This window comes from Agrilus planipennis, unplaced genomic scaffold (genome assembly GCF_000699045.2).
Source record: "Agrilus planipennis isolate EAB-ADULT unplaced genomic scaffold, Apla_2.0 scaffold36, whole genome shotgun sequence".
Lineage (NCBI taxonomy): Eukaryota > Metazoa > Arthropoda > Insecta > Coleoptera > Buprestidae > Agrilus > Agrilus planipennis.
The window spans coordinates 140,477-153,173 of record NW_020438956.1 but is presented as its reverse complement, the minus strand read 5'-3'; the positions used below and the strand labels follow the sequence as shown (position 1 = coordinate 153,173).

At 34.7% G+C, this 12,697-nt stretch overlaps 1 protein-coding gene across 1 annotated transcript in view; it reads left to right on the top strand.

Annotated features, from left to right (window-relative positions):
- Nucleotides 1-12,697, top strand: part of LOC108733976 (cubilin homolog) — a 257,794-nt gene that overhangs the window by 201,366 nt on the left and 43,731 nt on the right. Inside the window, exon 5 of the mRNA XM_025974987.1 lies at nucleotides 12,027-12,188. Within this exon, the coding sequence (XP_025830772.1) occupies nucleotides 12,027-12,188 (162 nt within the window). The remainder of the gene's footprint in view (nucleotides 1-12,026; nucleotides 12,189-12,697) is intronic.

Below are 12,697 nucleotides of genomic sequence, written 5' to 3'. Positions count from 1 at the left end.
TGCGAAACATGGACAGTGGGCGCGGCGGAAAAGAAAAGGTTAGAAGCGTTCGAAATGTGGTGTTACAGGCGAATGATGAGGATACCGTGGATAGAGAAGGTTAGAAATTAGAAAGAATAGGAGAACAGAGGATTATATGGAAGTCAATGAGAAATAGGCGAGATAGGTTGGTAAGACACCCTCTCAGGCACGAAGGTCTAGACAGAGACGTATTAGACCTAGATTAGATTACCGTTCATAAATGGTTAAGGATTTGGGATGTTCTATTTTTAAGGAAATGCAAAGATTAGCTCAGGATAGGAAAGAGTGGAGTTGCGTGTCCAACCAGTCTTATGACTGACGACCTTATGATAATCATGACCATAGGCGCCATATGTCTATCTCGTTTTGTTTTCGAGATATCGCTTATCGAAAGTCAAATCTCTAAATTGTGAAATTGATACAAATTATGATTTATATTATTATTTAGGAATAAGAAATAATATAGTACACAAATCAATAAATAATATAAATTAGGACAAACAACCCATTCCGATACAATCTTAATTACCAATTTTCATTAAATAAGTTTTTCGTTATACTTAATAAATTCTTATTTCTAGTATCTGTTTTTTAATTTTTTTTTCTGGTAAAATTACGCGACGCTGGCGGTAACCGGTGTCATTATCCGGTACTCGGCCGGACACAAACCGAGTACCCGCTCCTTCTCTAATCCTCTGTATTGTACCTCTGGTGCTTTTTCCATCCCGAGTTATCTGACTTCCTAAATATCGAAAATCACCGCTGTTTTCCAGTTTATCTTCTTCTATTTTTATTTTAGTTCCAACCTCACTTTTACATGCGTTGCATCTTTGTTTTATTTTTATTAATTTTTATACCCTACTCGTCTAACAATACCACTTCTCTTCTATCCCTAATTCTCATCCTCCCATACTCAAACAATTTTAATACCTTCTCGCATTTAACATTGTCAAAAGATTTTTCTACATCAACGAATCCTATGTTATATGCTCCTTCTTTTTTCTATCGTCTCCTTAACTAATATCTGTAAAGCTAAAATTTCTTCCATCCCATTATCCATCCTTTCCTGCACGATTCTAGCTGACTTTTGACGAATGAAACGTTAAGGTAATTGTTCTAAAATTCTAAAAACTATCCGCGCCTCCCGTTTTTCGTATGGCCACAACCTTATTCGCCATTTTGTAATCATCCAGAATTTTTCCCTTCTCGTAAATGTAATTAATTAATTTAAACAAACGAACTGTAACTTTTTGGCTTGGTTGTTTTAAAACTTCCACCTGTACCCCATATAACCTTACTATTTCTTAAATTTTTTAATAACAAACTCTTCTCTCATCATGGGATATCTTCTATTCATTCATCTACCTCCACGATGCCTTTTTCTCTTTTCTAATGCATCTCCTCACTCTTGTCCTACGTATAGATTTCCTAAACATTAATAATATTCTAAAGGATTAGCTAGATGTATTTTAACTCAACAACTTTTCTGTTAAACAAACTTCAACAAGCACAGACAAAACCATTGTAACAACGCAACCTAACGAATAGAGTATGTTACGTTAAAGTATTGATGAGTCCTGAATTTTAAACAACGAAACTTTTAATGAGACAAGCGAATTTAGTTATACCTCGTAACATCTGCTGATACTTTGCAATTCGTTTGAAGAAGTTATTTGTGCAGCAGGTAACGTATACTGTTCGATGTCGTAACAATTACTTCGGATTAGTTTGGTAATCGATAAAGGTTACAAGAACTTTAGTTGACGATATAAATGTCTTACCGTTTAATTAACGATCGGTTTATGAACTTAAGGGTAAGTTACGATTTGAGAGTTTAAATGAGAATTTAATTATTCAGAATTGCCTGTCGAATACTAATAATTAGTTTGCTGTTATGAATAAGTGAATTAACACTGTCTATCGTGTATTACGAGAACTATGATGTTATCCTTACAATATAAATACATTTTTTAAAACGGTATAATAAACAATGGAATTTAAGAAGAAGACCAAGATACCAAGTCTAAAAGAGAGAACGCTGCTAAAAGGCTCTTGTTGCTGTTGTATTGTTAGGCTATAATATACGCACTGCACAGTTTCTAGTGGCGTTAGTTAAATGAATAATATTGCTCGCTTAGAAGGATACCGGCAATGATTCCTTAGGATCGCTTAGACATGCTGAAATGCTGAGTCAATAATATTCCACAAACATTCTTTCATTCTCCTCTGTCTTGATTTCATCCGTTTTATCTTTCTCAACCGAACCTTCACCCACCTATTCCCACAATTCTTAAAAGGGGACTGAATAAGAACTTTCACCTTACCTTCCTCCCTTTCTCCACAATGATAACCGAGAGGGGTGGGCGCATGGTTACGGAGGAAGAGAGACAGGTATCGCTCGTATCTATATCTGTCTCTGTTGCATACAATGTACCAGTGTACCTGAAAATTCAGAAAAAGGGCTTCTCAGGTAATCACGGCTAAGAAGTCAAGGTTTGACCGCCTGTCCTAGAACCTAGGGAAACGCTGTCAGCGATATGATAGAGACGATTGGAACTTATTTTGTTGTTAATACTATCGATAATATAATTTATGGACCTTAGATATTAAAAATAATGAAAAGAAATTGTAAACTTGAAATCAATTTGAATTACCCAGCATTAGTGTCGCCAGATATTTAATTAGTAGTATGCTTTAGATTATTAATTTCATTCTTATCATAACTTACATTGGCCGTAACAAGTAAGCATGTTTCATATCTGCAAATCTCGTTTCGTGGTAGGTACTAACAGCAGAGGTATTATATGTGATTCGAATGCGAATACGGCAAAGTTTTAGTTTGAAACTTCCATAACTGTCGCATCAAACACAAACAAAAGTTCACCTATTTGTTCGTCTGGCACTTGGAGAGCTTTAAAGGTGTTCATATGGAAATTCAAACAATAGACTCTGTACGACATACCTACCGAACGTATTTGTATAAATCAAGGAAATGCACTTTCCTTATTCTTTTCATTTGCTCCATATATGTACTTATGGCATATTGAACTTATTAATATGTAAGGGTTATATATATTGAAAAGGTCACTCCATATTCGTATTTTTGATCGGTTAGCGGCTGTTACTGTCCGATTTCCTTATAACCAAAAAGTATACCGATTACTTCATATCGCATATTGCCTGCCTATTTGCTCCAGATGGATGGGCACGGAGCCGGAGAGATGGGATAAGTACGGTACCTCGTAATATGCGGTATCCAAAATGCCAGGTCTATAACATAAGCAGCCGCAGGTATTTAATACTGAAATTAAAATCCCAGACGACCCCTATACGGGCAGACCACACGACCCTTAAAACTAAGGTCATCCGCCACCAATTCCACTAAATGTGGGAAAAGGCCGGAGCGTTACGGTTGGTAAAAGATGTATTATTGGGGACAACCGCAACATAGGAATCGTTACATTAATCTAAATAAACCCGTATTAACCCCCATGCATACACTGTTTAGATTAGGTGTGCGTGAATCAGATCAATAAGCCGATAATTTCGTACTTTTTTGTTGAATTTTAAAATACTCATAAAGCGTTGACTATTAAATGTAAATAATAATCACGTTTTCCTTTTAAGGCAGAGATAACTCTCATTTTTCATTACACTTGATCTTGCTGAACCGAATACAAAATAAAAAACAAAAAGAGTGTAAAGCAAACTCCCCAGAAGTCAAACACAAAGGAATTTATAATTTAGTAGCAATATGTGACCTTAAATAACAAAAATGAAACGAGTTATTGTTGCCACAAGATATTTTTCAATATATCATTTCATTATCGAAAAATTATGAAAATTTCAATTTTGCCCTGCTCGTGTATTATTCGTAAGGTATGAATATATTAAATGTAAATATAATATGCTAAAATGCAGATATGGTAAGTGATGTCGTGAGACAACCCGTAGGAAAGGGGTTTCTATTTAACAAATGTTGGTCAAGATATATTTTATAAAAACTCTATATAACGACACTTAAGGGACTGAACATTTTTCGGCGTTATAAAGAGTGGTCGTTAAATAGAGAAATAAAAGATATTAGTTTACTATTCTATAATAATATGCATTTACCAATATAGTAGACATTTTGCACACGAACATTATTATTCATACATTGCGTATAGCCTGTTATCTTCGTCTGATGTTTTTTGCTGCTCCAATATTTTAATTCTATTTTGTTACGTATCTTACTCATATCTTGAGATACTGCTGGATCAATTTGATTATATAAGAAGTATTTTTTGAATAGTTTTGCTGCATCAAGTGCTTGTTTGATGCTTGGTGGAGGGACAGAATCATCTTCTTCAACAACGTACACAGCTGCAGTTCTTATATATTTCGGCAACTTAGAAAGTACTGTTCAATGATTTATAATGTCGCATTGTTGTCGTTAAATAGAGTGAGCGTGACGCTATATAGAGTGTAATATTGTATAAAAAACAATGTAAACCAGCCAAGGTCAAGCAATTTCGACGTTTTAAGTTTGTCGTTAAATCGAGTAACGTTATAAAGAGTTTACACTGTATTTGTATTTGCTTGTGTTGTTTGTATTGATAATATTTTAAGGTCGGGGTAAAATCGGTTTTCCTAATAGGTCACAGAGGTAACAATATTAAAAAGGTTAGGAACCACTGACCTAGACCTAGATTAGATTACTGTTTATAAATGTTAAATGTGGGATGTTTTAGTTTTAGGGAAATGCGAAGATTAGCTCAGGATAGGAAAGAGTGGAGGTGCGTGTCCAACCATTTGTAAGACTGACAACTTTATGATAATGGTCTTTAGTTTCCTTTCTTTTTTCAGCCCCAGTAATTCTACTAATTCGAAAACCTACTCAAAATATTGGGCAAGATAAGTTTGGTTTTGATATTGGCTTTTAAGACAAGATCGATATGTTCTTGACTCTTGTTGCGACAATACTAACAAAAAAGATTTTATGAGTTGTGTAAAACATTCACGTGTGATCATGTACAAGATATCGAACTGTGTTCACCCGCTGCGTTATTATTGTTTCAATCGATTTTCTCGTAAAATTCCGGTTTCTCCATATCACCATTTTACGGGTGAACATTAACTTGTGACGCTTCCCCTGTATCGTTTTTATTCAATCGCAATCAATAAAAGTGGACATCTGTATTGGAAATGAAGCCACGTCCAAATGTGTAAAGCAATGTTTCTTCAAAGATAACAGATTGGATCATAAATTCTGTAGGCTTACGAACGACCGCTTCTTGCATTATGAGAAATGAGGAGATATTTTAGAAAAATCTTTGCTGACGACGTAGTCAGCGAAAACAACTAAGTGAATAACAAAACCCATGAAAAAAGGACTGTTTTCTTCAGCTAATAGTAAAATTAATCTTTGTTCATCTTGCCATTGTCAATTGTAGATTAGGAACATGTACGAGGGTGCGTTTTTAAGTTCGCGGAATGAGCAGGTAGGTCATTAATAAGGGTACATATTCGCGTCATTACGAATTAAGCAACTCATTATTAGTATAAACAAGTAAGTTTTATCGTAATTAGATTAATAGTCTTTGAAATATCGTCGACGAAACAAGTCGGAAAGAACAAATTGCGAAATATCGAGTAATGCACTGTTGTAAAGTTCCTTACCAAGTCAGGAAAATCAGTTCAAACTTTTACTGGAAGAGATGCCATCCGTTTACGGGGACTCTTGCCCAGGTAAAACCATGGTTTACAAGTGGCATACCCTCTTTAAGCAAGGCAAGGACTAACTTGAAGACGACCCACGGCCAGGCCGGCCGATTAAAGTGACCGATCCGGAAATCATTCAAAAAGTCGAAAAATTAACACTGGAAGATGCCCGACTTAAGAAGAAGCAACTTGCAGAAATGGCAGAAGTATCAAGTACAACTATTTTTAAAATTCTTCACGATCATCTTGGCATAACTAAAATCAGCGCGTTTTTAGACCTCTGTAGTGAAGATAAAGATGGAGTATTGACTCGAATTGTTACTGGTGTGGAAACTTGGGTTCATCATTATGAACCTGAGACCAAACAGGGCTTTATGCAGTGACACAAAAAAGGCACACCACCAGAGGAGCAACAAAGGGGGTCTACGGGTGCCTGGGCACCCACTCGATTGGGTTGGGCACCCAGTCAATTACAGTCGATTCAGATAATAACCCAACTTGAAAGTTCTGTTGAAATAGTTCGAGCTCGTAAATGTAGTATATAAATATTTATAGTATTATAATGGGAGCATCCAGTCAAACTGTAATGTGCTACCCTGCACACCATCACCCAAGAAGTTTAAGGTGTCACAGTCGGCTGGGAAAATCATGGCGACAGTCTTTTGGGACTCAGAATGGATCCTGTTGGGCGATTATAAAGATAAAGGTGTCTCCATAATCGGAGAATACTATGCTTCAATCCTAGAGCGGTTAAAGGGAGCAATCAAAGAAAAAAGAAGAGGAAAATTATCAAAGGTGTCCTCCTTCTGCACCAAAACGCGCCTGTTGACAAGAACCGTGTTGCGACGGTGTCCTGCAGAAGGTGGGCTTAGAAATTTTTGCTCATGCACCCTATAGTCCTGACCTAGATCTGAGCGGTTAGCTACTCCCAAACTTGAATAGTCTTCGTGGCAAGAAATTTTCAAGCGACGAAGAAGTGAAGGATGCAGTTTCGGCGTATTTTTCAGACAAAAACAAAACATCTTTTGTCGAAGGTATACGTAATTTAATTTAAAGATCGGAAAAATGTATAAGGGTAGCAGGTGAATATATTGAAAAAAAAAATAAAGTCGCACTTTTATTTCCACTTCTTCACCCCTATTCCGCGAACTTAAAAACGTCCCCTCCTAAATGTAGATACGCATACTGGAGGCGATGCAATCGTGTCTCCATGTAAATATACTCCCTCTAATGTGTAGAAAGTGTAAATCAAGGAAAAACAAGCCCAATAAGACACAATCAATGGTCATTGAAGCAAATTACAGAAAACAATTCGTCTAACGATCAAGAATTAAGCGGGTTTCTTATTTGTTATTATATATTTTTTCTTTTGTATTCGCACACAATGTGTTATTAACATCCGATTATCGGTAATGTTTACATTCTCCATCCATGTAACTGCAGTTTTTATAGCACTACGCAATTCAGTATTAGATACCTACGTTTCCAATTCACACACAAGATTCTGTTCCGAATATAAATTATTGTGATTTTCTTATTTTACTTTTTTTCCTTAATTCACCGCACAATTGTTTGTTACATCTAGATTACATCTTCCAAAGCTTGGCACTTATATCTGTTAGACTTTGTATATAATGATTACTCTGTATGTTTATTATTACATTTTCTTTCTTTCGATTAGATTTTTAATAAATTTATTTCAGAGTCGTTATTAGTATAAAGGATAAGAGCATTGAAGTAAAAAATTATTGTCATGGAAAAAAATATCAATAATTTTATGCAAACACATGACATGGGTATCTGATTGGTGATGGATTATTGTTTTCCGTATTTCCTAGTTCTATCTGCAAACCGACAGTCATTTAGTTTGGCTTGATTCAGTTAAACTCGGCCATCACAAACAAGGTACAAAATTAATCGGTCCCTGGCGTATGTAGGGATTGAGGGAAAAACAACTGAATATTGTGCGGCATATCGGGTAACCTAGCAATGAGCTGATTTGCTAGAAACTATTTCAGAACAACCGATGTAGCAACGAACGCCATGCATTATGCAACATGAATTCCACCTGCAGTAAGAAATAATGAATCGTGTCCTACGGTGCGAATTTGTATAACAATAATGAAGCGTAAAACTCTACAAAAAAAAAGTTATAACCAAAGTAATATCACCGAGAATTCTGCAATTTTTAATCCTTTGTAATGTAAAAACATGAAGTAGGTTTAATAGTTATACTATTCATTAAACATTTTCTGTAGCATATACCATGAATAATGTTCTTTAACTTTTGCTATTTGTATATTATACTTGGTTGTTAAATTTATACAAATATCACGTTGTGAAGGGGCTCCCTTGTTAAGCACGTTTTGAATCTTCCCGTTAGATGGTAATTTATAATGGTTGGATAGTTAATTGACAAATAATTGTAATTGCCAGAACAAAACTTTTAAAGCACCACTGTGCCGGCGTTCGAAGTTTGAACAGAACATTTACCTATATAAAAGTCATAGAATTAGGTAGGCGTTTCCACCCCTCATTGTCGAAGGGGCGTATTTCTGTGCATTTTAAAACTTATTCAGTACCTAATAGAAAAAAAGTTAATTTTGTACGCGTCTACAAAATATAAATTAGTGTTTTTCAACCCATAGAGCACAGAAAGGCATCGGTCCATTCCCACACGATTTGTGGAAAAACACTAAAGAGGACTTCTGCTCTACCGTGCGGCTTTGCGTTATAGTGTAGATCGAAGAGACGACCCGTCCGTCATCAATACATATAATAGATAGCAGGAATGTACATCACAAAACTTCTGCAATTATTTTGTATGTTAAAACAAAAGATTAAAAGTAAGACACTAGCCTTTTTATATGTAAATTGGAATTCGTTTTTGGGAACTCTAATTCCTGATAGGTTAAATATATATAAATTGTATCTAGCAAAAGAACAATAAAATACCTGTTAAAACACTTATTCTTTATGCAGCATTGGGATGTTTTTTAGGTGTCATACAAAGTTTGTGATGTCATCTACATTGAACAATGCTTTCTTTGAAGTAGTTTTTCTACCAAAAATAACTTCACAGGAATTTCAAGCCACTGAATTATAAATGGCTGTAATAAATTACACAACATAAATATCATAGTTAGAAATTATAAATGCTGCTTATTCAAATGAAAATATTGTAGACTCATAACTAGGTCAAACTGTACCTACTTCTTTTGCTGTTTCTAGTTATTGATTTACACTACAAATAATTTTTGCATATTTTTGGAACGAAGCTCCTTATCGCACGTTACAGCGACAAGGAGCTAGCCACTACCGAATTCTTCTTATATTTCCGGATGCTTAAACAAGAAAAATTGAATGCATTGATCGATTAGTAATATTTGAATCTCGTCCTCTTCAATCAAAAATATTACAATAATAATGTTAACCAGCGAATAATATTGTAATACCTACACGGATGAAATGAAAATGGATAATTTACCTAAATATTAAAACGATTTTTACAATTTATCCCACTAGCCTGTTGCTTCGTAAGCAAAAATAATAAAAATTATCATACAATTTGGACCCGACTTTGTAAAACAGAAATTCCAGCAGAAATAAATTTACTAGGTATTTTAGTTAACATGTCAAATTGAGATTATTACAAGTTACCAAAAAAATTCTACAATTTCTACTGCAGATTCAGTCATTTACATTCTAAAATTGTAATTTTTGCATTGTAATAAAAATTTAGTTTTCTCCTTATACGTATAACGACTTCACAGTTTACATAAGATAGACCGCGAATTAAAATGGATTTATACAATAAATGAAAAAACGCAAGGGGAGCCTCATTAATTGAAATTTTTGCATTAAGCGAAATTACGGTTGGTTTAGTGTCAAATTTGTACGCATCAGGAATTCGTACGCTCTCAGCAACAAAATACACAGCCCCGGTTAAATTTTGCTTTGATGAGATTACTAGCGTTATTTACGGCTATCACAAGGTAGCCTACTATTTTACACTGCTCGTGAAAGAAATATGGTTTAGCCGACAGCGTTTCCCATATCCTGGGATTCCCCGAAAAATAAAAAAAAGAAGCAATAGCTGTAGCTACGTTTATCGTGAAAAAATTCACGACAAAAGTACGGCACTAAATCAGTCACCTTTTAACCAAAACGGGTGATATGAAAGTATTTTCTGATAACAAACACCAAAAACATATATAACCAAAGATTCGCCTAAAAAACACATGGGGGCGAGTCATTACTACATTTTATCAATAAAAAATTTTATCAATAAATCTATGGTTATCTTAAAACTACCCTATTTTAATAAACTTGCAATCAGGTTTTGACAGGGTTCTTTGAATTTCCCTATCATAATGAGGTTAGCTACGCCGGGATTCGTTTCAGCAAGTAGATATCCATATATTTAAATGGACCTTGTTGGAGCATACGTAATTCTAAAATGTAGCATCGTACTACAGATGGCGCTCACCACGCCATTTGTGGTATTTTCTAAAACGCGTTGTTAAGACAGCAGGTAAAGGTTGGTCTGTGTTCTGTCGGAGCTGTCTGCGACGCGCTGATGAGATCCAAAAGGATCGAAATCGCGATCCGCGTCTGGCAGTTTCGACAGAATACAGACCACTTCGAATTATTTTGTTCCTTATCAGGTCCTTCTTAAAAAAAAGCGCAACAGTCCAACTCGTATCCACATAGGGTAAACCTTGTCATGAATCGAGGTTGTACCCTGTCAGGACCACGATCATAATTTCTAGTCGGGATAATGTATTTACTCATCATTTAAACCAACATTATAATACACTGATAAGTAAAGTAGAGGCAAACGCAAAGGTTTAGAATTAGAACATCAATTTTGCGCGCAGAGTTCTGTAACATTCTCGATGAACTCGATTGCCTAAACTTTACCCTGGAGACTTGTAATGGTGCGGCAAAGGCTTTGATAGATAACACTGAGGTCGTTGACTGATAAATCTTCTGCCATTTCACTATAACAAACCCCAAGAGCAATTTTTAGACATTCCACCGCGCTTATGAAACAATAACCAAATTGTGCTCGACAGTTCGTTGCGCAGTAAGACAGTGCGCATCTGATTTGGCTAGTTTGGTGTTTGACAGTTGACAGTACCGAAGTCGTTGCGCAGTGTTTCATCGCGCAGCGGACATTTGCGTTGTTTATCCTTTATTAGTCAAGAAAATTAATACATAAATTATTTCCTTTTGGCTGGGCCGGGGATCGTCACAAACATTGTTGTCATGAAGAAAACATTTATTATTTACATTTTTTGATTCGAATAAGGCAAATTCATTAAATATAAATAAATCCAATGCTGTTTTTTAACCAGTTACAAACGCTGTTACCGTAAACGAAACATCCATTATTCCTTTTCAATTTTTGGTTCGAATGAGGCAACTTCATTAAATATAAATAAATCCGATGTCGTTTTTTAACCAACTTGAATCTCCCTCACAACTCGATAATATTGTTTCTATCAATCAAGTGCCTAATTTGTACATTTTCCAACATTGTTATTTTTTTTTAATTTCGTTTATGTTCGTATAGAATATTTCACAAAAGATGTATCTGTTACTGAAACCTTAGTTATACTGGTTTAGATATTTTTGACGTTTTTCGAAAAAGCAAAAATAAAACGTCAGGTGTATGCACAGGAAAAGTAATATATATTCGATACTTAATAGAAAGATTATTTTGCGATTACTACAAAATAAGAAACTGGGTCTAAAAGTAGTTCCTAATTCGTTACATACAAATATGTACACGAGAGGAAAATTGCCAATATTTCTTCAAGAAAAATTGCTCAAATCCTTACTGCATATACATATATCAACAAAAGTTTATTACTTTTGAAAGTTATGAACATAATAATAAAGAATTTCCCTACATGCATGTATAAGAAAAACATAGTCGATCGTATCTACATTTGGGGATGTTTGCTCAATATCATATCGCAAATATGTTTACAATAAACTTCGGCATAATGTTCCTATATGGAGGGCAATATCTAAGCGTATTATACTTATAAATGTACGCGAAACTCAGTAAACACAGATGAACCTTTTAAGGATTATTGTTATAGATGTTTTTCCGCTTATGTCTATATATATATTAATAACAACTCGCTAGAATTTCGATGTTTTCAATTCTTACATTTCAAATCTGTCTAATACGTATTGCATAAAAAGAATACGATTTTTTTTCTTTTATATTCACCTTATTTAACATCAAAAAAAAAGAAAAAACAATAAGTATGTTATTCTGATTTCAGTGAAAACGCCGGAGAAAATGTATTGTCGAATAAATCTAACAGGAGAGGAAGGCTTTTTTGGTTCAAAGGACGTGCCTCCGGAAATTCGAGAATTTACAAAAGAAAATGAAATGCCAATTGATTGTCTGTGGGTGATTACAGTGAAAGAAACTAAAAAGGTTAGTATAAAGTCAACCCAAGGCTGGCTTAAGGTGTATTTATGTGAACACCGTTATCTAAAAATTCAATTGTAATGTTTTTAAATGCTAAGCTTTTTTGAAGGATAACGGTCGTCTAAATAGTTACCTGCAAACACATATTTCAATATTTACAGTAAAACAATAAATATATTTTCGGTTTGTAAAGGTCTCGATTACTACACATCTTCGCACAGCTTTCGAGCTTTGATAAATTAACCCAATTCTAATCCAAGTTAAGGTATACTTCATTCACTTTTCGTAGCGATGTACCCCTTCCAAGGGAGAAAAAAGCTCATTATACTCTCGACTCTTGTTCATTAAACATATTTTTTCATACAGTACCTGCCAAAAGTTTTGTTCAATCATGAATAGTAGTGCGAGTCAAAAACAAGCGTTAAAGCCTTTAATATGTCTTCAAATATAAATAAACATCTCGTTGATATTTTCAGTAGTAAATGGTACCAATAACAGCACATTTGAGCAATGCAATTG